At 36.9% G+C, this 27,697-nt stretch overlaps 1 protein-coding gene across 6 annotated transcripts in view; it reads right to left on the bottom strand.

The window, feature by feature from the left end:
• The window catches only part of AQR (aquarius intron-binding spliceosomal factor), a 103,884-nt gene that overhangs the window by 14,944 nt on the left and 61,243 nt on the right, over nt 1–27,697 (bottom strand). For 2 of the 6 annotated variants that reach the window (XM_064485764.1, XM_064485765.1), the window contains exons 26-35: nt 27,027–27,236; nt 25,106–25,243; nt 21,376–21,447; nt 20,124–20,311; nt 19,270–19,441; nt 17,132–17,302; nt 14,664–14,749; nt 10,096–10,270; nt 7,361–7,474; nt 5,277–5,666 (exon numbers count right to left, since the gene is read on the bottom strand). In XM_064485764.1, coding sequence (XP_064341834.1) covers nt 5,325–5,666; nt 7,361–7,474; nt 10,096–10,270; nt 14,664–14,749; nt 17,132–17,302; nt 19,270–19,441; nt 20,124–20,311; nt 21,376–21,447; nt 25,106–25,243; nt 27,027–27,236 — 1,668 coding nt within the window. In that variant the 3' untranslated portion in view covers nt 5,277–5,324. Of the gene's footprint in view, nt 1–444; nt 2,259–3,359; nt 5,667–7,360; nt 7,475–10,095; nt 10,271–14,663; nt 14,750–17,131; nt 17,303–19,269; nt 19,442–20,123; nt 20,312–21,375; nt 21,448–25,105; nt 25,244–27,026; nt 27,237–27,697 lie in introns of those variants that run through there. The other 4 variants (XR_010380893.1, XR_010380894.1, XM_064485763.1 and 1 more) reach the window with 4 other exon arrangements.

Genomic DNA, 27,697 nt, shown 5'->3' with positions numbered 1-27,697 from the left:
ATTTAAAGAATTGAGAAAACAAGGCACACTGGAAATATGGACTGTTCTTTTACTGCATAGTAAGAAATGAGTGTGAAATGCTGGAGTCTAAAATTAAAATTTAAGTAGAGGATGCTCAGTGACCTTTTCTTAGAAGGCTCACATGAACGAATGTCATGGTACATTGATCAAATTTTTACTCACTTGCATTTTCAGATGTTGCTATTAATACCACATGACACTCAACAAATTACACTATAACATGACATTTTATTCGAATCACGTCACCTCTGGATTCTTCTTCAGCTATGTTACTTCAACCTCTGGTTACTTACAGACAATGTATTAAAGCCTTATTTAGAGGCAAGGGAAAACTTTTCTTCTACCTCCTTTAGTTCTGTACCTGGGCCCTATGAATTAAACTGACAAAAGACAGATTAATAGGAGAAAAAGCATACAACTTAATTGCTGTTTTTAACTTTACTTCCATAGGGGTTACACAGAAAAGAAGTAAGAATTCTCCAAAAAGCAGTTTGTCTTAAAAATGTATATACCATTTTAACAAAGGGTAATAAATTATGGAAAAGTAAGTAGGCAAAGGAAAGGGAGTTTGGCTTTTAGGAGTTGTAAATTGTGGGAAAGTAAAAAGATGGGGAAATTGATGGAGGATAAGGGTGATTTTAGTAAGGTTTGTTTATGCAGACTCATTTCAGTGCCATCTCTGTGTCCAGTGATAAGGTCTTCTTCTTCCTGGTACAGGAGAGAGGGGACACCTTTACAAATGGAAATTTATGCCCTGCTTTCAGGCAGAAGTGGAAGGACAGACAGTACTTTCTCTTTCTGCTGCTTCTCACTTTCATTCAGCTCAAAATAACCCTGATGCCGAAGAAGCGTATTTGGGGCTGGTATATTCTGATCCCCTTAAATTTCTAAGGGGAAGTCAAAGTTCACTTGCAAATGTAAAGATACTGGTTTCCAAACTGTTCTTAGGAGCTAGTTCCCTAAGATGTCTTATTAAAAAAGAAAGAAAGAAAGAAAAAAGAAAGAAAGAAAGAAAGAAAGAAAGAAAGAAAGAAAGAAAGAAAGAAAGAAAGAAAGAAAGAAAGAGAAAAATAAAGAGTTGTATGGTCAAATAAGTTTGGGAAATGCTGGGTTAAACAAAGTTAACATGATTTTTTCCAGCAGGAAATAACATTTAATTAGTGGCAATGCATTGTTATTCTGCAAATGGGGAATAATAATTGTGTTCCTCAAACTTATGACCATGGAACATGTTTTTCAAAGTATTTTTCAAGAGTAACAGTTTTTGTAATATATGTTGAGAAATATTGGGATTAGCCATTTCATATGTAAGTACAAACATTTAAGTAGCCAATGAAATAAGTGTAAGCCAGGTAAAAAGCTAGCAATAAAGCTGGCAAATGTCAGTCAGCAGTAATGGTGCTGCACTCTGAGTGATGCTCTAGAGGACTGAGCTCAGGTTTGCTCCTATGAAGAAAAACGAGTGTCCAAAGCTCTGGATACCATTGACTTAAAATCCCTTTGTGGCACTGAAGAGAACCAATGAATAAAGAAAAAATGGTCTCATGTGTTCATTTCCATCCTTGGCTCAGTACAGCTCCCGTTGCATTATTCTTATACATCTATTAACATGATTGCTTCATAATTACGAAGGCTAACTGCCAAGCATTTTTCACAGGAAGCAAGGCACTGCTCACTGCTTGTTTTAAACTGCTCTTTCGGCGTGTGCAAAAGGGTCAGCATTTTTTTTTTTTTTAATGGAGCTACTGGTGATTGAACCCAGGACCTTGTGCATGCTAAGCATGCACTCTATCAGTGAGCTATACCCCCACCACGGGTCAGTGTTTTTTAAAAAAATCTTTTTTAATTTCAATTGAAGAAACACCTCTAAAAATACCATGTGAGTGATTGCAAGGTAAAAAGGAAAAAGCACATTCAAGGCACAAAGCTAGGTAAGTGCAATAATATAGATGACCATGGGTGGGGGAGTACAGGACACAGAATTATTATTACTGATATATCACAAGGGTATAGGTACCTAGTGTCTTCATCTGGTCATTCTGTTCTGCCAGAGTTTTAATTTCAGCAGAGACCATTCTCAGTGTTGCCATGGACTGATTTACCAATCAGTAGATTTGATCCTTGATCCTCAAAGGTCAGCTGCTACCATGTGTCCCTCTCTTCATCATCCTTCATGCTTCCTGGATAGGGGCAGAGCTGAGTGCCCAAGTCAGAGGACGGGTTGGCAACAGCCTACGCTGTCTCAAAAGATTTGGGGAAGAAAGGTGTGAGGAGGACTGGTATTTACTGAGCATCCAGGTGCCAGATATTTTCAAAAACGTTACCCCATTAACAAACAACAGATCTTTCCCCCATTTTGTAGATAAAACTGGGACTTAGAGATGTTATAATACTTGTCCAAGGTCAAACCAAATGCTGATGTGTACATCAGGTAGAATCTGAGTCAGGTCTGGATGAGTCCAAAGTTGGTTGTACAATATCATGCTGTCTCTTAATCATAAAAAACTTCATTTTTTATAGGAGTACAAATGGCCCATTTATACCATTTCTTTCAGTATCTAGCAAAACATCTCAACTTTTATCATCATGCTAACTTCAAGAGACCTGATAATATTTAGATCTTCTCATTCACGTGCTCAAATCAATGGAGCTATTTATTCCCAACTGCTGGTAATGAACTTTCTTAACTCAGCATTTTGTGAAAAAAAGAAAAAAAAGTCTAAATACTTGAATTGCTTAATTTCATGCTCTTTCTCTTGGCATGCATCTTTTTGGTTTGCTTTTAAAAATAAACTCGAAAATCATGACCTATTCAGATATGAAAAAATAAGATGGAGAGCAATGAGAACACTAATCTTTAATGGTCACCTGGCTAGAGAACCTGTGTCTATAGTTAACCCAAATTAAATAGAAAACCCTTGAGTTTATGAAGCAATCCACTTACGTGAAGTTGATTAAAAAAAAAGCAAAAAAGCAAAAAACTGCTCTAAGACTGTAGATTGGATTCTACCCCACTCTCCCATAGTTGCCACCCTGGTTAAGACTCTCTGATTTGGTTTCCTCATTATTTAAAATAAGAATAGAGCTCTTAAAAAAAAAAAAGAATAGCTCTCTTAAGTTCCTTAAAAAATTCCACAATTCTATAGTCAACTGCAGCTCACTGGTCTTTTGTCCAGTGAATAAACAATTTAAAATAATTCAAGTTCCACTTTCATCATCCGTTTTTTAATCTGACAAAGGCAAAAGGACGTACTCATCTTCCAGTTAAATTTTTTCGTGTGATAGAGAATCAAGCAGGAAAGAAAAAAAACAGTATGGTCACCCAGCTAGACACAGCGTTAGGAAAAACGGTTTATTTGAGGAGAAAGCAGCACAACAGTTTGCTTATTTTGGTTGCAGGTATCATGATTCATATCCTCTCAAGGGCAGACAGAAAAACCAATCTTTTCCAGGGAAGACAGTAATACGGCAAAGCTTCTTTCCCTCTTGCCTACATATATTTACAAGTGAAAATAACTCTTTGAGTGCTAGTCTCATACAGATGCCCACAACACCTGCTTTCAAATTCTTATAATCAGAGAAATTATGTAACAGACTGTTTGGCTCCATCCTGGCTTAGACGACAGACAGGTCTCCTGGGTTGCTTTCCTTGGCATTTCCCTCCCCCTGTTATCATCCCATCACTTTCGTTTTCCCTTTCCTCACACAACATTTACACATGTGTTCTGATGCAGCAGGACACACTGTAAGATGAGAGTCTGATCATACCCAGCACGGCCTGGTAAAGTTAAGCAAACAGTAGTCATTCAAAAATATCATTGACTTTAATTTCCTTATGAATTCATCATTCCTTCAGAATGTCAAGACCAGAAGCATTTCACTGGCAGCATGCGGTGCTCGCTTAATTCTTCAAAGGTTCATTGGACATGGTCCAGCCTAGAGGTAGATGCACTAGAGGAGACACTGGGGAAATGCTCCCCTCGGCCACTCTAGCAGTGTGGGAACGGGGAAGAGAGAGCGAGTGGGCAGTTCCCCCACCTGCACACACATGCGCATCTCTTCTCTGGTCACCATATAAGCAGAGGGCCCTTGTCAGAAAACATCAGTCTCACTCATGTTAATTCTACCATCACAGAATCATCACTTTACCTCTCGTTCATGTGAGGACAGCACAGTAATCGTAGTGTTTTTCAAACTACAAAGTACATATGAATCACCTGGGGACTTTGCTGAAATGCAGATTCCGATTTAACAGGTCTGGGGTAGAGCCCAAACTTCTGCGTTTCTAACAAGTTTCAATGCAATGACGCTGATGCTGACCTGCAAACCACCTTGAGTAGCAAGGTCCTAGTACCGCTGCCATCCCAAATCTGGAGTACATTTTACCAAACTAAGGTCTTCTTGTGGGTAGTTGTCTTTTAAGAGAACAGGGTGGAAAACTCTGAACCTCTGCATTGGAAGAAATCCATTCTGCACATGGGAGTTAATTAAGCTCGCTGATTCTCACTACCCAGACTCCAGATCTTTGTTCCCGCGCAGGTGGATCTGCCAGATTCTTCTTGCCTAGCTGAATGACGAATCTTGACTCAGACAAACCAGCCTTATCTGATGCCACTTGGCCAGCAACTCAAACATTAATGGTGTAGCAGCTGCAAAAATGCAGGTTCCTGGGCTCTGATCCAGAGATTCTGACTCATTAGGTCTGGAGTGGCCCCAAGAATAAACAGACTTTCTAGGTGACTCTAACACATTCTGAGATTTGGGGGGACAAAACACATGTAACCACTTCGCATTGGAACAACCTATATCCTATGGTGTTAAAGCCTCTCTACCAAGGAAGACAGCAAAGGAAGGAGGGATAAAAAGAAACATGATTTGAGCATCTTATACTGTGACAGAAGAAATGATTTCCTTCTCAATTTGGACACTTGGCTTAAAGCCATTTATGCTTAATTCCTGTAAATATTTGTATATTTTCTTTAGAAAAGTTCACTAAAAATGTGAACCATTATTCAGTAGAAAATTCTTTTAATTGTAAGTATGATTACAGATAGTTAATGATCAGAATATCAAAAGGAATGGTTAATTACTCCTCTGACTGAACAAATAAAATTGGAGTTGTTCATACACATACACTTTAAAAAATATATCCAAGAACACGAACACTGAGATCAACCAACAAAATTAAGGATGGAATATCTATTAGTACCATTAAAATGGCAGAAGCACGTGTAAAATATAAAAAGTAACTTTACCTAGACTTTATAAATGCAATGTCCTCCCTAAGCAGGGCTACGGTTTGGCTACTTGGGTTCTCCGGGGGCAGACGTGGCCTCCTGAGGGGTGTTACTCTCCCCTGGCACACCTACAGGTCCTGCCATGGCAGCAGTCATCTCGGAGACGGCAGAGACAGCCTCTGGACTGGAACTGGCTCCTGTCTCACTGGGGGTGGCCTCAGTCTCATGGAGGGTGACAGTGGTCTCAGTCTGAGAGGCTGAGGTCTCTTGACTGGAGCTGGCATCTGTTAGACCAGGTGTGACGTCAGCTTGAGCAGGCATGGCCTCTTCTTCTGTTTCCAATTCTGTCTCCTGACTTTGAACTTCTTCACCTTCTTCTACCATAGCAGGTGGTAGCTGTAATAAATTCTAATGAAGAAAAAGAAAACATCAAGGAACCCAAATGAAAAAACCACTGGCTTACAAAGCTAAGCTCTCACATTAACATTATCTTCCTAACAGACACTGTCACTCTAGAACTCTCCAAGCCACTGCTGCCCGTTTTACATTGTAGATGTAACAACTCTGATGACAATGGCTTAGGTTTTGCTGACTCCATGGAATATGCCTACACAGGTATCAGATAATAATGAGAGTACAGAGTAAATCTTCAGGGAGAAAAACAACATGAAAAGCTACCAAATTGTTCAGCAGAGGAATTTACTGTAATACTCTGGAAAAAACAGTGACTAATTAGGGCTGATTGGCACACCAACTCAAGAAAGCGCTGGCCGCAATCAAGGAGCCCTGTGAGGGTCGGGAGGAGCCAAGCCCTGAGACAAGGCCATGGCAGGGCTGAGCAGCAGGGCACAAGGCTTCTGTACCACTCAACCAGAGCACAGGAGCAGCTCCATAGGCCTGGCTTCCCTGGTAACTATGGCTGTCTGCAGCTGAGGCCTGGCATTAATCAGAAAAGAAAAACTGATACACTGGGACTTTGTCAAAATATAAAAACTTCTGTTTTTTGAAAGACATTTAAAAATGTGAAAACAAGTCACAGACTAGGAGAAAACGTTTACAAAACAATCATTTGATAAGGGAACTGTAGTCAGGATAAATTTTAAAGCTCTCAAAAATCAATAAAATAAACAATGCCAAAAAATGAGCAAGAGGGCTGAACAGATATCCTCAGAGAAGATATACAAATGGCAGCTAACCACATGAAAAGATGCTCAACATCATTAGTTATTAGAGAAATGCAAACTAACCCACATAAGAGCACTACATACCTACTGGAATGGCTGAGATGAAAAAGGCCAACTACGGTAAGTGTGCGTGGGCTCCCATCCACTGCTGGTGGGAGTATGAAATGGTGCAACCACTTTGCAAGACAAGTGGGCAGTTTCTTAAAAAGCTGGATACATACTAACCACACTATCCAGCTGCTCCACTCTTAGAAATTTACTCAGGAGAAAGTACAAAGACTTGTACAAGAATGTTCATAGCAGCTTTATTTATAATAGTCGAAATTGTAAACAACCCAAATGTCTATCAATAAATGAATGGGTAAACCTGGTACATCCATAAAACAGACTAATATTCAGCAATAAAAAGGAAAGGACTACAAACACATTCAGAAACATAAATGAATTTCAAAATGATTATGCAGAGTAATAGTAAATGGGGGATAAAAAGACAAACTGTAAGAGTCTATTTACATAAATACCTAGAAAATGGATACTGATTTATCGTAACAGAAAGTACAATTCTTAGTCTCCGGGAGAAGGTGGGAAAGGCATTGGTGAGGGGTGAGAGGGATTATCAAGGTGCAAGAGGAAAATTTGGGGGGATAATAGATCCGTTCATTATCTTGACTGCGGGGATGGTTTCGCAGGTATATACAATCATCACAATATATCAAATTATATACTTTAAATATGTGAATTTATTATATGCCAAATTATACCTACAGAAAGATGTCTTTAATATGGATGTTACATGAACAGTAACATCCTATTTTGGTTTAGTTGGTTTCCCTCAAGGAATCAATTACTTCAAAGATTTATTCTGCAACAGAGAAGATTCTACAGCAAGAAAAAGGAGTCAATGTTGAGAAAACTCACCTGATGATAATGATGTGTGGTCTGTATCAAATGCATGTACATGTTGTATACGAAGTTTGCCATCTGGGGCATATTCTTTATTATCTGTACTTCATGAGATGGTCTCTCTCCATTCTAGAAAAAGGCAAAAAGAAAGTTAACTATAGAGTGAAAAACGCTGAAAGCCAGCATTTTAATAGAAGCCCATGTCGCCATCTTATGTATGAACACTATCAGGGTTTGGAGGACATAAGAATAATAAGAGGACATTAAGATGTAACTGAGCCCAACGGTCCAAGGATTTCATGAAGAGGAGTGATTCAATTTAAATTTAGAAAAGGTAGAGATAAGAAGAGAGCTAAAAGTTACTAGCTTTTAATATAATTTCAGGCTGGTAAGTAAAACTTGAGTTTTGGTCTATGAATTGATGTAGAAGAATTAATAAGAAATGAGCCATCATTTGACTCAAGAGAAAAGTCAACATGGTCTAAAGAAGTCGTCTCCGATACCATATACGCTCCAAAGGCAATCTCAACATTATTCAGAAAGAAAATATTAAAATTATTCTTTCCATTTGTTTTTCTAAAAAATAAGAACTGAACATTTATTATTATTCTATGTATAGATGGTTCATCGTGAGGATGACTATTTGAAAGTCTTTTTTTTTTAACTAAAAAAGCGTCAAAAATGTTGGCAAATAGCAGTCACATGTGAACCATGTGGGGAGAGTGTTAAATCAGAGGTCTGGGCTCCAGCCCCCAGAGTTTTGATTCAGTAGGTCTGAGGCAGCATGAGGTGATTTAGATAGACATGGTTTCTGACAACAATCTGAGAAACACTGTTTTACTGGAGCAGGTAAAGTGGTAAAGCAAATGAAGAAAATACAAAATTTGCACATCTTCCTAAACCACCCTAGAATAAAGATTAAGAACTTTTCTATTTAAAGTCAATTATAAAATTTTTATCAAGTATCATCCTTTCTTACTGTAGGAACAATTCAGAAAACCATAAAAGTGAAACACCTATCAAGAAAAAGGATATTACCTTAAAGTGACAAATAATTTAACATAAAGCTAGAAATATTTAGTTCAGTAAATAGTACTTCTCAGAATTAAAGAGGAGGGCAGTATTGCCGATAAGCAGATGTTCTTTTGATAATGGTCACTTTCTGCAAAGACTGCGATGTTGTTACCACTATGAAATGTTGCCTTTAAAGCCTGGAAGGCTTTTGTTTGTTTGTATTTGTTTGCTTATTTTCTGGTGGCCTTACTGGGAGCTGCCTCTCCTGAGATGCAGTGCTGCTCAGCCCTCCTGACCCCCCACACTGTCTCCCGAGCAGGGGATGGGGAGATGCTCCCAGCCCTCAGGCCCCCGGGCTTGTGTCCACGGTATAGAGCCCAGTTTCTAAGCCTTCTGTTCCTCCTGATCTACACTCCAGGTTTTTCCAGGTGTGTCTGTAGCCCCTGGGTAGGAAGTACCTGGAGAGTGTGTTAAACCTGAAGGCACTAAGGCTCTGCCCCAGGCCTCTCATCAGGAATGTGCCTATTTAATAACCAGGCCACCAAAGACTGAGAACCTCAGAGCTACAGGACTGTGTCCAGACTTTAGAGCCCAACACTCAAGGCTGTACATGACACCACCCTATTACATCTCTCCATCCTTTCTCTCCTCCTCCATAGCAGCATTTCTTTAAAAAAAAAAAAAGTTCTCAGCATTATTATAAAATAAACACAGAGTATTTAATCATTTTTTTTTTAAAGAGGAGTGGGGGAAAGAAGTATCCTGTGAATATTTAAGATAGTTTTATTTAAAATTCAATGGATCCCTAAGGCATTTCATTAAATGAAAAACACAAAGCCCAGAAGTCTACAACATGCTGACCTTCATGTAAGAAAGAAAACAACATAAGAAAATAAACAGGTATCTGCTCCTTTGTGCAAAAGGAAGGATAAGTCAGAAAGTAAAGGGAAAGGTTACTATGGGAGTGGGGATGGGAAAGGGGAGGAAGAAGGGGGTGGGTGGGTGTGGAGAGAGACTGGAAATGGGTAGCAGGGGTGAGGGGAGAGGGGCACTTCTCTGAATCTGCCTTCTGTCAAGTGTATGTGCTGTCTCCTCCCACCTTCCCACAGAATGTAAGCTTCTTGAAGGTTTTCTAAGAGCTAAACCATTTATTACTCTGTTATCAATTAGTTAAGTTCTTCTTACAAAGCTGAAGAGAAGCAATATGGTACAATGGTTATTAAATGGACTCTGGAATCAGACTGCCTAGGTCTTTAAATCTTGGATTCTCCATCTACTAAATATGTGGCCAAACTCCTTAACTTGATCCAACTCTGATCCAGTTTCCAACATAGGGAAAATGGGGTTAATAAGCAAACCTACTGAACAGGGCTGTTGCTGAGATGAAATAAGATAACATATGTAATGTAACACTTACTGAGTAGTCACCATGTGCCAGGCAATTAGCTCTTTACATACATTATCTTACTTCATCTCAGTAACAGGCCTGTTCAACAGGTTTTCTCACTAACTCCATTTTACGCATGTTGGAAACTGGATCACAGAAGTTGTCTGATCTGTGAGTATTCAATAAATGTTAGCTGGTATTATTATTTTGACATAGAAAATCTAATTCAGCTCCTCAGTGTAAGGAGCACTCTAAACCAGTGATGGAACAATCTATGTGACGATGTTCCTTGCTAATGTGGTCACTTGTTAACAAATGCTGCCTTATACAATGAAGAAAGAAGTCTTACCTTTCTACTGGTTGGGAAAGGTTCTGTTGGAATTATATGCAAATGAAGCGGGCGGGCCGTGAGCTGGCTGAAGGCTGGAGTCAATTCAAAACAGTTTTGGAAGAGGGACACTCTGGCGAAGATATAAAGTCCAAGTCTGGCTCTAGACATGGCCACCACTAAGCGACGGACATCCCTTTGGGAACCAAACAAAATTAATTAACGTATTTCAAGAGGAACAACATATGTATGCAGACTTTTATTTTTTAAACATATTCCACTAAATATTCCTGTTAAGCTGTGGCAATCAAAAGTTAAGCTTCTTAAAAACTTAACAGAGTAAACATTAAGTTAATCAATGTGATATAACTAGTAAACCAAGTAAGAAGTTAATGTTTTATTACTAACCTCTATGGGTTTTTTTTTGGTAGGGGTTGGGGGAAATCACAAAATAACCAATGCTCTGATTAAAAAGATCTAAGTAGCTCTATTAGTATTATGGTATAGTTTAGTTCTCAGTTACCAATTTACTGTATCACCACCTGAATCAATCCAAACCAGCCCTTCCTCAACTTCAGCTACCAAAGTCCCAGGCTCTGTCAAGGTTAGAAACGTCAAATTTTACTTCCTAGGTAACTCTTACCACACTGTTTTATACTTATTTATAATAATAATTACAAATACAAACGGAAAAATAGTATGATGACATGATATAACGTAATACCATGTCTTAACTATGCATTTACGCTACTACCTATGCCCAATGCCTGGCCTGTAAGTCTCAATGTTCACATAAACAGTAATAAAAATGCCAAAATGAATGATAAAATGAATGACCCAACTATACATGTACTTGATTATCTGAAGAATGATGGCAGTTTTCTTTATCTTTTAGAAAGAATATGTTCTTAAAACTTTACCTGAATTTATCTGAATCAAATAAATTTATAAAAGTCTAATTTCACCTCACTATTAGTTAGAATGTGTTTTAGTAAGAAAAGATAGTTTTAGTTTTAAATACAGAAGACAGTTTGTTTCTTGAGATGCTCTTAGATGGCTATTTAAATTTGTGGGTATTCTATAAAAGAGAAGACTTTCATGAAAAATAAAGTCTGGTACAATCACCCCTGATCTCTGTAAGTGTTAAAGAGTCGTACAGAGGTCAGATGTTACAAAGATCATACGACAACCACACAGAGAATGGCTCATACAACAACCACACAGAGAATGGCAAATGCAATACTTAAAAATGGCTTTTCTTTGTCTCTTCATAATGGGAGGTATTCGGTGAATATCCCTAATTTAGCCTCTTTTTCTATTGTGTTCTATGGCCTTGACAAGGCCCTAGTTTCCCTTATTAGGAGGGACTGTGCAACATCACATAATAGCAGTTATGTTGGGGGGGGTTACCCCCACCCCTCAAAGTAAGAGATGTTCATCAGTAGCTTTGAGGAATTTCTACATTTGTGACACACTGGATTCATGAAGCAAATGTTATCTTCTAGGTTACTCAAGCCAAATTGTTTTTTATTTTCTCCACATTTTTTAGAAGCCCAAGGGGTCATGCTACAGGTGGGTAGTTTCAACACTAGTAACTGGATGTATGATGCTAGAAATACTCAGCATGAATTCTCATGCAAATATTACAAAGTAAATTATGGTTAAAACAATGCTGTCAGGGGAAAAGGAGGGGCAAGGTGGAAGGAGGTGACCTGAACTGTTGTTTTCACAGTGATCACTGTATTATGATACTCAGTTCTCCCCTTCTCATCCGGAGGGCCCTACCTCTAGGCAGAGCAGACACGGTGCTACTGCAGTGACAATGGACCTGTTCCTCTGAGGAAACTTTCCCCTCCAGCCCTCAGTGCCAAAGTGCAGTGAAGTGACTGTATTAAGCCTGATCTCCACTGCACATGAAGAGAGCTAGCCTGAAACCTTCTGCAGGTTGAAATGTAGGTATTTTCCAAGGATATATCTAATGACTCTCTCACTGGATTCTAAGCTCCATGGGGGCAGAGAAAGTTACATTTTACTACTATATATCAAGAACCCAGCAACACTGCCAAGTAATAGATGCATCTGAGGATAGTTGTTAAATGAATGACTGAATACTATAAACATAATGAACTACCAGGCAAAAAAAAGTAAAGAGTGGCAGCATGAATAGACAGAGCTGCTGGGAGCAGTAACTTGAAAGTAGGACAGTGGGAACCACCGCCTTCTTTCATAGTCCCCAGAAGATGGCTGGACAGAAACAACACTGTTAAACAACGAGCCATCACAGTGACAGATCCCTCTGAGGAGACAACACAGGAAAGCTAGTTTCACTGCTTTGCTCTGAACAAATCACAAGCATTTCTATTTGTAGCTGGGCTATTCAAGTCAGTAGGGACAAGAACAATGAATGCTACAAAAGGGACCAGAGCTGTCTCACAATTCTAGCTTCTAAACAGCTCCACAGTGTCCTAACAGGCCTCTGGAACTGAAGCTGAATAGTCTGGCTCCTGCTCCTAATGAAGTCTACCCTGGATGAAAAGAGATGTGGGTGAAGAAATATGGCAGGTGCTTGGAAAGCAGCCTAGCAGTCTCTTAAAGGGTGAAACATAAAGTTCCCATATGACCCTGCAATTCCACTCCTAGGTTTTTACCCAAGAGAAAGGAAAACAAACTTCCACAAAAAACTTGTATATGAATGTTCATAGCAGCATCAGTCGCAATAGCCAGAAAGTGGAAACAACCCAAGTGTACCCCAACTGATGAATGGATAAATAAAATGTAACATATTCACACCATGAAATATTATTCAGCAATGAAAAAGTAATGAAGTACTGACACATGCTACAACACTGATGAACTTAGAACATATTATGCTAAGTAATTTCATTTATATGAAGTGTCCAGAATAGGCAAGTCTACAGGATAAAGTAGAACAGTGGCTGCCAAGGGCTTGGGGAAGTAGAGAGGAGTAACTGCTGATAAGAACAGGGTTTCTTGTTGGGGTGATGAAATGTTCCAAAGTTGCGAAGACAGCTGCATAACTCTATGAATACACTAAAAATCATTGAATTGTACACTCAAAATAGATGAATTGTATGGTATGTGAATTATATCTCAATAAAGCTGTTACTAAAAAGAGAAGTATGGAAGGAAGTTTCCTTGGTCTCTTGAAATTCGAAAACAAAATATTTTCCTACTTCTTAGAAAAAGAAAGATATGAAAGATTGTATCTACAAACCAAAAAATTCTATAAAGAATTAGATAAAATTCGAGCTAAGATACCTAAGTTACCTGGATAGGTGAATCATAAATAATACATACACTGACATTTCCCCCTCTATGCTTTAGCAACACTACTGTCATCACCAGCATCCTCTGAAGAAGCTGGACTTCCAAAGGGAAAGTTTGGCAAATACAGAGAAGTTTAATTTATTGGATAAAGAAAATTTGGATATGTAAGACGACAATGAAATTGGATTCTTTTTAAACTCTCCATTTATAAGCATTTTATCATTATCATTTTCTCTTTAAGTTTCCAGAAAAGTCAGGCAAAGAACAGCACAGAAGTCGTCATGGGAATGTGAAAAAGACAAAAGCACGACAGAGTAAGAAAAAAGGTGGGAAAGAGAGAAGGCAGTATTCACATATTCATACTGTGAGTTTCTGAGAGATTTTAATTATGTAAATCATAATGATGCCCTATTCAGACAGCAGCTATAAATTTCAATGCAGAAAAGGAACTGCTTTTTAGAAAAGTTAGTCTCCAAATACATGTTTGACACTTAAGCAAAAATAAACTGTATTTTAGAATGTTACAGTCTTAAAATGATTTCTTGAAATATTATACCTTTGCTTACTCTTTCATAAAAGTTACCGGTCTAATGGAACCTGATCACTGGGTTAAGCACCAAAGTCTTGACTTAATGAGAATATTATGAGAACTGGAAGAAAATTTTTTTATACCCACAAAATAAAATAATAAAATGAACTCTCCTTATAGTTTTGCTAGTAAGTCATAAGAGATGAAGGTTTATATAAAACTAAATGGCTGCTTTGTAATAAGAAGATATTATTCCATAAATCTCTAGCACATAAACACATCACAATAAATGATAAAAATAGACTACTGTTTGTTTTGACAAGTCTTAATCCCGAGAGAACAAATGGTTCCTTTATCCTCTAACACTGAAGCTGAAAGACTGTGTGGGGAAAAGTCAGAAATCCTACGCAATGAAAAATCTACTCTTAAGATTTTTACCGCTTCACCTCCTTTAATTTCTGATATTAAGCTTCCAACAGATATAGGATATATATATTAAGATTATATGATTAAATGCTATCTCTGAATGTTCCTGAAGAGTCAAAAAGTTAAAATTACTAAAACATTTAAGATTCAAAAGATTTAGAAGCCATGGCAATGACTAAGTAACTGCAAAGAATCTGACAGTTACATTCCAACAAAAATCACTAAAAGTTGCTATAGCAATGAATTATACTTTAAACTTAAAATTTAAAACTACTTAGCCACAGAAGCTCAAAACTGAAGCAGATACTTAAGTTCCACACTATTATGAAGATTTTTCCTTACATACCTCAGATGGCCCACTGCCCTGGTTCGTACCAGAGAAAGAAGAATATAATCATTCTGTTGACCTTGAAATCTGTCAACAGTTGTCACCTAGGGGGAAGAAAAGAGATATGGTATATTTTCAAAACACGGTAACAAAACTGTAGAGAGATCATTTAAATAATGTGCTAGAAATAAAAATCTTACCCTTAAAATAATCAATCCCAAAAGAATATGACTATATACTTGGAATTGAAAGAACACGTTAATGAACAATGAACTTCATACCTTTTTAGTGTTGAACAGTATTCTACTGAATGAATATACTACAATTTGTTTATCCATTTACCTGTTCATGGCATCTGGGTTGTCCCTTGTTTGGGGTTATTTTGAATAAAGCTGCAATGAATATTCATGTATAAATATCTTTGTGTACATGTTTCACTGCTCTTGGATAAATATTGGGAGTGAAACTGCCGTCTGGTGAGTGTTTGTTTAATTTTATAAGAAATTGTCAAACTGTTTCCCAAAGTTGCTGTGCCACTTTCAACATTCACCGGCAATGTGCCAGTCCCAGAGTTCCAGTTGCTCCACATCTTTGTCAACACTTGGTATACGGTCAATCTTTATAATTTTAGCCATTCTGTTGGGTGTGTAGCAGTACCTCACAGTAGTTTTAATTTGCATTCCCCTCACAATTAATGATGGTAAGCATTTTTTCACGTGCTTACTGTCCATTTGTATGTCTTCTTATGTCAAGTGTCTATCCAATTCATTTGCCAATTTTGTCCTGGGTTGTCTACATTTTCAATGACTTTTAAAGTTCATATATTCTGGATGCTGTTTGAGTTCACATATTCTGAATGCTGTTTGAGACCCAGGCTCACACGCTGAGAACAGCAGAGCAGGAGGATGAAATGAACCTTGGTCTTTGATGACACAATTGAGCCACCCAACCCTGGAGCCACACTACTTTCACCTTCTTGTTATGAGACAGTAGCTTTCCTTATTATTTAAGCTTTCCTGTTACTTATAAATAATAGGACTCAGACCCTGAGGTTCTTCTATTTCATTCTATATTTCAGAGTTATTAGTTCCTCATTCTCATTCTCTATACCCCTTTGGAGTATTCTACAGTGTCTGTTCCTTCTCACATTCCTTTCAATTTTGTCTCTACTTCTTTGATTTTGTCTTGTTTCCTTCCAGTTCACCTTTACCTCTTCCTGAGCTCTTCAATTTCTCTGCTCTGTAGCCTTCCCTCACAGAAATGGGTACTTTTTAAGTATTTTAAAATTAACAGCCAAATGTGTATTCAAAATTTTCATCTGTTCCAGGCCAATATGTCTTTGGGAGCATGTCATCTTGTCAACTAGTATGTTTCGATGCTCTTTCCCTCATATATAAATCAAGCAAACGCTTGTTCCCCTCCCCCTCTATTCCACCACTGAGTAAATGAGTGTCTTAGATTAGCTACATGCAAGAGGTTAGGCTGGGGTGAGTGATTTTCACAACAGATGGTTCTCCAGTCTCCTGCTACTACAGAGACAGTTTATTTTTTGCAAATACAGCTCACCTGTAGGTGTTTCTGAACTAGGAAGGCTCACTCTAACTCCCACATCTGTTGTTGAACAACAGGCACGTGGCTCTTACACTTCAAAGTATGCCACTCGCTTTCGGAAAAGTGTGTTTTTGCTGGCATTTTCAAGACTGGTCCCCTAAATTCTCTTCTTCCAACATTTTCTTCCTGATCTTAGTCACCTGATCTGTGTCACGTCACTAAAAATGGAATTTGTTTTCTCCTTCTCCCATTTTCCTCTTACTTGTAGATGATTTCCAAGAAAAGGTGGAAGAGCTTTTATACAGCCATGTTTACAATCAAACTCCTGTTTTCATCATCACTAATACTACATTTGTTTTGTTATTCTAATTTTTCAAAACTTTATTGATAAAATCAGCATCTTTTTTATGTGATATTATTCCATCATATCACATAAAAAAGTATAAAAAATCCTAAAGTCTGAATGTGTTTTATGATTTTCCTTTATCCTCAAGAAAAAATACTCCCCTGCACACATACACTCAGTAAGCAGTACAGATTGTATCTTTGTAAAACAAACAAAACAAATGCTACAATTCCTATTTCTACTATAACAGTACATAGCTTCCTTAGACATCACTTTTCCTACAAAAAGTTTTAGAAACTTTTTTTTTATGATTACTATCAACAGAAATCTTCAATGTGATAGCTGAGATAGACATTCACAGCACACTAATAACACTGTCAGATAGGATTGCCAGAGAATTATTTGCAGAGTTCCTATTACTTCATTTTCTCATGTCTTACAAGGAGATAGCAAAGAAACAAAGTAACCCACATAATAACATAAATAACTCACAATGTATATAACTCACATAAATAACTCACAATGTATATAAATCTTACTATTTTGCCAACATGATGAATAAGAGAACACATTATAGTCATAAAATTACCTTATTCGGTCTTCCAATCAATGGATTGCTCCCACAGCGTCTATTGATGATGTCACGAATAAGATGCTTTTGCCCGTTGTATGTTGTTAGAATACTGATCTTGTCAGCAGGGTAACCAAGTAAACACATGTACATAAAAAGTGCCACTACATATTCTGCCTCTCCAAGATTCTGTAATGCAAACATTAATCAGATTGTGCATTTGCTTCCATTTACAGAGAAAACCGTTAAATAACACAATTTGTTCACTTGCCATACCTCAAGAAGTAAAGAGTTAACAACTTGGGCCTTTCATAAAACTGAGAAATAACTTATCTCAGGTTAACACTGATAAATAAAAATACAGTACATGGTAATTACTTCCCTTTGGCATTTGCAATGTATTTGCAATACACAGAACAATCATAAAATAAAAGTTACCAACTTAAAGGCTTAATATTTCTGGGACCACAACAAGTACAATACAACGATGCTGTATTCTGCTACAGTGTAGCGCAATGACAGCTATGGAAAGAAATAATAACACAAAAAAGAAGCAAGGCAACTATCTTAGAAGCCAGTAGAAAATCCAGTCTTAATAGCTTTTACATCTAGCAATACTGTAGTTAACTCTATTTTTACACAATGTTTTTCCTTCTTCCTCATATTTCTTAGTATTTTTTTGTGTGTTTTGTGTTTGTTCTCTTCCTGATGGTTGCCGCCTCTACGCAGACCACTTTAGGTGGTTAGAGGATGTGCCCTCAAATTAATCAGTCTGGCTTACTGTGACCTTAGAGACTCTGGTTAAAGATTGATGGAAAGGAGTCTAAAACCAAGGCTTAACTGAACTTGAAAGTGAGGAAGCACACACAAGACTGTTCAGTCCAGCTCGGCAGAGACTAAATTGAACGTTAACAGATGAGAGAAGAAGGTAAAATGAGAACATAAACATAACATGAAAATCAAAAAAGAGAGACAAGAAGCTGGATTTCATGTAAAGGCAACAGGAAAATTACAGAACGACCTTCAGAAAAATCATTTATATTATGGTGACATGATGACATACAGCTTGAATTATTTCTAGTTCTTTGGAAGACAGGAGCCACATGACTGTGTAAATCTTTCCATTTTCTATATTGATAGCAAACTACATTTATTTAAGTATCAGCTCTAATACAGATAAAAGAATAAATCTTTGGGGCATAAGCTGCCAAATCTTTTTGTATAGATTATCATTACATATTTCTATATGTCTGTTTGCTGTTCCTTTCTAAAAATAAAATGAGACACTACAGATATATTTTGCAACCTGATTTTTTTTCATTTAATATAGCATAAACATTTTTCTGTCAGTAAGCCAAGTTATAATGTTATCATTCTTAGCGGCTATTCAGTTTTTCATTATATGGACTAGGTAATAAATAATGTAATGAATCCCTACTGATAAGACATTCAGGTTGTTTCTCCTTTCCAAAATAATTTGCAGTACAAGAAAAAGTGTGATGAACATTTTAGCATGTAAGTCTTTACAAATTGGTCTAATTTTTTTTAGGATAAATTCCTAGAAGTGAGAACACTGCTTTTAATATATGCTAGCAATTTGTCCACCAAATTACCTTCCTACTAGCACTGTATAAGCATAGAATTCCCCAAACCCACCCCAACAGAATATTATCAGAGGTGATATAAATCTGTATCTTTTTTCACAAATTGCATATTGTCATCTTATATTTTTCTTTTGGGGTACTGATTTTTCTTAAAGCATTTATAAGAATTCTATATACATTCAGACTCTTTCAGACTTCAACCCACTGTTTGTTAAATGCTGAAAATTGCTCCCAAATCAATCAATATTTTTCTGTATTATTTTTGCTTTCAGTAATGAGCTTTAAAAGACCTTTCTCATCCCAACATTACATATTCATCAATATCTTCTTTCTAGTGTGCTTATAGTTTCTTTTCTTTTTTTTTTTTTTTTTTTTTGGTGGATGTATCTTTCTTTAACCCAACTGAAATGCAAATTTCTGTGCTGTGCGTGAGGTGGGGACCTCACTTTCCTTTATTCAATGGCTTGCCAAATAGTTCAGTAACACTGATTTAGGTAGTAAGTCAGCCAGGCAGGTGCAAAATAAATGTAAAAATTTCATGTTTCTTCTTACCTGATAAAAGTAAGGATTAGGTTCCGATTCTCCGACTCCCTGAAAGTCTTCAACATTAATGAGCTGGAAGTCATAGAGCAAGCCAGCATTTGCTGTACTGAACTCTGGCAAGAGCTGCACGTGGGGTAAGTTCCCTAGGTTCTTGTATCGCCAGTTGTAGAGGTTGCACAAGCTTCAAAGACAAATCCCCCCAAACAGGAAGTATCAGCAATGTTGAATCCCTCTCCGTGTACATAAGGGGGTTTCTAAGGAACTGTGCTCTTCCTTTTAGCTTTCATGTTACTCATTTTGAGCTCATCTTAGCAATAATGCTTTTTCAACCTTTGCCTCTTTACAAGAACTAATCAGAAGAATGACGATATTTAAGAAATCATAGCTCCACTGCATTCTCTGAGTAAATGCTATCTTTACTCCTTAAATTAAAAAATCAGGGAAGAGTCTGTAAAGTGAGAAAAATTTTGAGGTAACTATGAGATGGGGCCTGTACATTTTACAAAGTAAGAATTAGTGTGTTCTGCTCTTATTCACCTTTAGCTTTAGACTTCAAAATGATAGTAATTGTATACCTTTTGGGGGCATGAAGAAAATGGAAGTGACAGTAAAATGAAGTCCTTCGTTTATAAGGAACTTAAATTAATCTCAATGAATAAAGTGAAGGAAGTAATCTGGTCAATTTTTACATGCCAAGCTGAAGGCAATAAAGGTACTTTCCAATTTATAGATTTGTATCCAGGCAAGTTCCTGGATAGCAAGGACTGCTAGGAGTCTATATAGAAGATGTTAATAATAGTTAGATCATGAAACTGATGTCCTTGAACAGGAATGGTCTCCCCCTCCCTCTCTGTCTCCTTTACCTTGCTCTGGCCCTCCCCTGGGCATCAAGGTCCACGGTAGGAACTCCAACCCGAACAAAGCGAGTGAAGAGAGACTGCTCCATGTTTGAATACTTCTGAAAGGCCATGTTCTTAATGACTGGAGGTAACTGGTGATGGTCACCAATCATAATCCATCGTTTTAGTCGGCTAAAACCATCCTGAGGATTCTAGAAATTGAAAGTGAGGAAATGGCAAAATATGCTAATTAATACATTATCCTTTTAATCTCCAATTTATTGTGTAAGATTCTTATACTCACAAAATGGCTTTATTAGCTTACTAATTCTTGCTATTCACCAGCTCCAGAGAGAGAAATCTGGCATATTTACAGAATGATTTGTATGGGTACCACTGCTTGTGGCGGACAGTGTGTGAAGGAGGATGAAGAAACTGAGAAGGCAATCATGGAATTATCCTACTTTAACAGGTGGGGTAACCCAATGAGGTCTGGGAGGTTTAGATCAGAATTAGGCAAAGGAAGCACAGAAAGAAACAGATGCTCAAGCAGGAAAATAGAAAGATGCTAAACATCTTGTATCATCATTACACCAAGAGCCTGAACCTCCCAAAGCCGTAAACATTTTACCTTCTTTAATTTCCTGTATTACTTCAATTTCCTACTCTACGTCTCCTTGTTCCTTGAAATATATTCTGATAAAACACATTCCTAGTCCCAAATAACTCAGCTTATAAAACAACTTTTGGAATCCAGTTTATCTATGAATTAGAGTAGCTTCTATTCTTCAGTTGGGAATTTCACACTTTGCTGTTTACACTACCTTAGTAAAGAGTATCGTACAATAAGAAAACATGCTTAAACATCATTTAACTAAAAAACAATAAGGCATAAAATAAAGAAAAGTATTGCACCCAGTGATCAAAAACAATTCTACAAACAACTCTTAACAACAACAAAAAAATTGAAAAAAAAGCTCATCTTCCCTCAAAACTGAGTAACAATGTAATTTTCTTGATTAAAATTATTGTCTTTTCAAAACTTAGAGATAAATTGTGAATTTAAATAGTACTGCTGAAACAATACAAACTACTAAATGATCAGTGAAGAGATAAAAGGAAGTTTACAGGCTTAAAACAGAATACCAAAACATAATGAAGTTAAGGAGAATATATAATTATGGCAATTAGCACCCCAACACTGTGTAGTTTCCCAATGCTGTCTCCCAGAATTCTTTAAACTCTACTTTCTTTGTCTCGGATCTCAGTATCTTACCTGTAGAAGAAGAGGTATAAAAGTTTCTATCTCCAGAATCTGAGCAGCCTCTTCCATTAAAATATTATCATACTGAGAAGGGGAGAAAAAGGAAAGCTTGTCAAAAAGTCAGCTGAAAGCCAAACAGCTACCACCAAAAGTATAACAACCATCCAAAAAACCCCAAAATAATTCAGATAAACATAACATAAAAATATTCAAACAGAATATTTACAATCTTATTTACCACTGTGCTCCTGCCTCTGGAATTCAATTCTTTAACCTTAGGGAAGACCTCTAAATATACAACTCTATACAGTTAAGATCTCCTTGATCACTTCTTGGATTACAATATCAATTTAGTTATTTTCAATTCAGTTCTTTTAAGTTCCATATAAGCAAGAATCAACCTATAATTATATATGAGGTTATTTCCATTGATATTCTAACCCTAGGTAATATTTTGTGGCAATTTTTTCCCTTATGAACCCTACTTAGCACTCAACAATCCGGTTTTCCTCCAGCATTCAGTCTGTCACCAAAGCATGTCAATTTCACACTCAAAACTCCCTCTAGAATCTATTCATTTTTCTCCGTTTCTGCTACCACCACCACCACCACTGTAATCCATGCCACCACTCTGACTACTGCCAGCAATCTCTTTACTAGTCCCTCCCCTCCCTGTACTGCCTCCCCTAAATCACTGACATAACAGGCATTAGAGCACAGCACCTCTGATTTCTAACCCTTCACTGGCTGCCAGCTGTCTTAGGGGAAAATGAGCCTAATGTTGCTTGCAGGAGACGTATTAACTAGGGCCTGTGTTGAGTCTGGCCCCTGCTGTCCTCTCCTACTTTATGTATCGCCGTTCCCCTTTCTCACTAAGCTCAAACACACTGACCTATTTCACTTTCTCAGAAATGGTAAAATCATTTCTGCTTCAGGCCCTCTGCATGTGCTTTTTTATCTCTTCACTTTTGTCTGCTTGGCTTTGTCTAATTCTTAAAGTATCAGCTTAAAGTCCACTTTATCCAGGCCTTCTCTGACTTCCCAACCTAAAACAGGTTTCACAGGACCCTGTTCCTGTCTCACAGCACATCATAACTTGTAATTCTATTCATATATGTACATACTTGTTTGATGCCTGTTTCTTCCCTCTAGCCCAGTTCCCAATAATGTTAGGCACTGCACATTTGTAAAACAATGAAAAGTCGTCTTTCTCCAACCTACAGAAATTTCATTCTTTCTTTTTTGTATGTTCTTCTCTATCTGCCCAAAATTTTTTCCAGACTTATTCTCAATATGTTTCATATTTCCCCTCCTTTCCCTTCTAATTCTGATTGCTACTTGGTATGATATCCTATTTCTTGTTTTATTGGTAAAATACCTTCTTTGAGAATCTCACCAAGTACAAACTAGAGTTCCTCTGTTTTCTATTTTTAAAGTTTTCTCTCCTCATTTTGTATTCCAGGGAAGTGGAAGGTGGGAGGAGCATGTTTCCTCTTAATGCTTAATTAATTCTCTTCTTTTAAACTAATTGTTTATATATCCTGTAATTTCTGTGCTATTCATCTTTACCAAAACATGTTTGTATCTATATTTGTCCATGATTGGTAGCTGAGCTGGATTTCCATTGGACATGATGAAAATTAAGGTTCAATTCTGCACTGTTTCTTACTGAAACTACCTGAAGTTGCAGGCATGTGGATTGGTGTCTTCTCTATCTCTATCTGATGCTAAATTTCCCTAGTACAGTGATTCTTTAGGTCATCCTAGTAGGAACCCAGGAGGAGTTTCAAGAGTCATATTTTCTCAGAAGTCCGAAAGTGGCCTCTCAAGGTAATAGACAATATGCAAAACAGAGTGGCAGCAGCTCAAAGAAGACAATTTAAAGAGCCTGTTTTCTGAAAAACAACTCTGAAAATCGAATGTGATTTAATTCATAATAATATATCTACAGAGTCTGCTTTTTTAAAGTGAGATTTTAATCACAAAGCAAAATTACGACATAACTATATCAGAAGTATTAAGGAAGAAAATAGTGCACGAATGTGCTTGCATGTCTTCTTCAGGACACCACAGAAACTAAAGACAATGTCCAAAATGGAAATTTAATGTTCTTTATTGATATAAATGAGAAGAACAAAGGAAAAACAAAAAGAGTTGAAAGAGATCCCGGCTCGAGTCCTCCCACCAAATAAAACATAACTCTCAACTTAAAAAAAAAAAAAAAAAAGTTGAAAGATTAGACAATTGAGGAGCATCAGGGTAGTAGAGAATTGCCTTTTTTAAATGTTAGCAGACCTGCAAGGTTTTTAAGCTCTTAACTGAGATGCATGTGTGAGTTTGATTAAAAAAAAAAACTTCAAAATTAAAAACATAAAAAAAGTAAAAGATAGTACCAGTACTCATGTTAACTGATTTTAGATGTATAGCACAATGTAAGAAAATGATTAATGAAAATGATAAGCTACAAGTAATGTTCTTAGAAAACGCATGTGAAAGTTGCATGAAAGCATAAAATGCTAATTATGATTGCATCATTTCCCCTTGTTATTAAACTGATTTGATTTAATATCAAATTCAAAGTATATTTTATATGTCAGCCCCAAGAACAAAATATTTAGGTGAAAAATTCTGACTAATAATTTGCAAAAGGTAAGTTCACACCACTAGGGTAAATTCACAGTGCCTTTTAATAAATTATCGTATTTGTCCTATCTTGCAGTGGAGGAACCTTTCATCCAAGATAACAACAATTCTAGCACCTTGAATTTATTTAGCACTTATCTTCCAGTGAGCTCATAACATTAAAAAATTGTCAGTTACTTTCATCAACAACAAATGCTCTGCTCACTTTGAATTCAAACCTGTACACAAACCGTATTTTAAACAACAGATAAACCAGTTGCAGGGAAATTCAATGATCTGCATTAAAACCAAAGTTTAGATCAGTACCACTAGCGAAGTGTCACAGAGTCTCCAAATTTAAATTTACTGCTCAATTATTACCTTTCATTTCAACTGAGTCACAGGCTAACAGGCTATCTTGCCCTTTAGCTCTCCAGTCTTTATCGTATGGTGGTCAAATACCTCCTCTGACAGTCTAAGTAAGAGCATTCCACAGCCTCACATAGAAGGCTGTTCATTTACCGAATGAACAAATAACTGGCAGCAGATGTGTGCTTAAAAGGTAAATAATGCAAGCATACAGACGTTTAACAGGTGAAAAACACTCTCAACTGTTATTTTTATAAAGCTGTTTGGAGACTTTTTAACATAGTAAAAATAGATTAATCTACCTTAACAAGTATTAGAAGTTGACTGGGGGGAGGGTATAGCTCAGTGGTAGAGTGTGTGCTTAGCATGCATGAGGTCCTGGGTTCAACCCCCAGTACAGTACCTCCATTAAAAAATAAAGAAATAAACTAAACTAAATTAAACTAAACTACCCTCCCCAACCAAAGGAAGTTGGTTAGACAATCATATGGTTATAATGTTACTTAAAGGACATATGTCTGATAACTAAATTTAGAAAAATTAGATTTAGAGTTTACCAATCATATAAGCATGGAAAGTTACCATAACTTTTCAAAGAGGCATTTTTAAGTAATTATAAATGCGAACTTTGGTAAGAAGTAAACCACTATCCAAGGGAAATGGCCTGGTTTAAAAAAAGAAAAGAAAAGGAAAGAAAAAAACCTAACAGCTGCATAGATGATGAATCAAGGAATAAAATATAAGTCTTTACCTTGAAACCTAACTTGACTAAATCATGTCGTTTTAAGGCAGCATGAGTACAGGTCATAGCAATGATTTTGGCTTCTTTCACCAAAAGGTATTTAGATCTGTCTAGTCCACTTCGAAGCAGTTCAGAAGCTCTAAATTCCTTTAAGAATGGAGAGACAATGAGATAGAATTTTAGGAGAACAAACATAGTTTATGAATACATTCATACAATCCAGTTTATGAGATAATTTGTGAGAAATTAATATAAATATATCATAAACTAAGCTAAAGAATCATAATTCTGTCCATTATTAATAATTGAGTTCCAATAATAGCTGATATTCAGGCCATAATTTGGACTGTTTTTTGTGTTGTAAAATATTTACAGTATCAACAAGAATACTGAATAAAAATATCAATCACTATTTTGCCTATATTACCCAAGGTCCCTACAAGAAAACAGAAATATTTCAAGCGTTCATAACAAGTGGAATTTATTGCAGGGAACTGTTATACAGATGATGGAGGAGAAAAGCCAACCAGGGAATGGTGAAGCAACCTAGAGACTGGCAACAGTAGGAAATTATGACCATTCCTATGCTAGGAAGAATAAAAAGAGGAGGAAGTGTCATCAGAGCCCGGAAACTGGGGTACCAGTGTAAGGGGGAACCACAGTGGGCCAGGCCAGCAGAAACTGGAGACATGGAAGAGATGAAACCCAAGGCAGAGAGTGCTGGTGAAGAAATATCCTGGCTTCTCTCTTTCTTCTATTTCTGCCACAAATTGTCATTGGCTAAACCCAGCTAGAGGTCAGTGGACACGAGAGACTGGGAAATTAAACCTCTAAGGATCAGCCCCAACCCTGACATGGCAGAAGGTCCCCCACAGAGCAGAGCAGGGGGATGGACAACAGATGTGAGGAGCAAACAAGTCCAAGCCGAGTAGCTAGAAACAAGTTTTATCAAATCTGAACACTATGTACACTTACTTCAGACTTTGAAACATTTTTGTTTTTTTAAATAACTAAAGCATTACAGGTACAGATGGAGGTACCCTGTATATCCTTCTCCCCACTGTCTCCCTACATAGCTATTGTATGTTTGTATCCTTTCACATTCTATTATGTAATCATAAACGTAATATAATACCATTTTGCAGGTTTTAAAAATTTATACTATGTGTACTATATATATATATATATATATATAGTATGTATTTATTATTCTATACCTACCATCCATCCATTTCTATCTACCTACCCAAACCACACATCAGTATTTATTGAACGTCAACAATGTGCCAGATATTACTGTAGGAAGTAGGGATATAATCATATCTAAAAGGTACTTAGACTTAAAAAAAAAACAAGGTCTTCACCCTTTTTACCTGAGGTAATCCTAAACCTTCTTACTGAGGAATCTGGGCCTGAATGTGACCTTCTACGGGATTGCTATAGTCTTCCAACGATATTTTCTACAAGAAATGAGAAAACCAGAAAGCATCCTGGGGGGATCCCTGGGTTCCAAATACAGTCTTCTCTGTCCCCTTCGTATAGTGATGACTCTTATTTCACCCTAATAATCAATACTAATCATCCTGGCTAACACAGCAACCTCACTTTTTGCCCACTGGTCAAAGGCATAAAGAACTTAGAATGGCCAAATTCCAAATCAAAGAACCATTGTTAAACCTCCTGATAACAGCATTCTTTTCTCAAATACTCAGACTTTCACACCAGAAAAGCCAGAAAAATGGGGATTCAACGCATATCTTAATTTTTACTTATTTCTTGAACTAGAATAATAAATGTCTCCAATAATCTTACTTAAAAGTAATAATCTGGTTTGTTAGATTTGAATATTCCATTTACTTCATTAAAAAAAAGAAAACCAACTAAGCTTAAAACCTTTAAAGGAAAGTTAAAAGAACTTGAGAATCCTTACCTCAAGCTGAGTAAAGATTTTCTTAATATGCCTGAAACATCCTTCTGCGATTTCCATGTCTTCTTCATAAGATCGGCCTTTAAAAATGGGTTGAGGAGCATTTGCAAAGTATTCATGGAAAGGGAAGAAAGTGGAGATTTCCGTGACATCCGGCAACGTGCTACCTTTGTTTTTCACTTTGCTGATATACTCTTCCCAACGAGACATTACCTATAAGAAAAAGAGACGTGAGGTTAAATATGCCAGCTTATTATTACATTTTAAATTATAAATTAAAACAGAAATCAAGTGAAAATAAGATTTGCTCGGTAAAGGAAAAGGAAAGCAGTCTTTGAGCCAATAGGCCTATTTCTTGTCCAAGTCACTGACTGATTGCTCTTCGTTTATAAAAGTAACCTTTAAGATTGCAGGGAAAAAAAAACTCTTTAATCAAAATGCACAGATAGACAAGAACCTCAGGATCATGTCATGGCATGTTAGACCTTTTCAGATTTTCTATGTATATTCAAAACAGTTTATTATTGATGATCCACACCCCCAGCCATGCATCCCAAAAAGACTTGTGAGATAGGTAGCTCAGTTACATCCTGGTATAAATGTTCATTATGCCTCTACTCAGTTCCTACTTAGCCTCAATTTCTGTAATTTGTCTGTTTTTCCATTATGACTTC

Source organism: Camelus dromedarius, chromosome 5, assembly GCF_036321535.1.
Source record: "Camelus dromedarius isolate mCamDro1 chromosome 5, mCamDro1.pat, whole genome shotgun sequence".
Classification (NCBI taxonomy): Eukaryota; Metazoa; Chordata; class Mammalia; order Artiodactyla; family Camelidae; genus Camelus; species Camelus dromedarius.
This window is presented reverse-complemented; position numbering and strand designations above follow the sequence as displayed.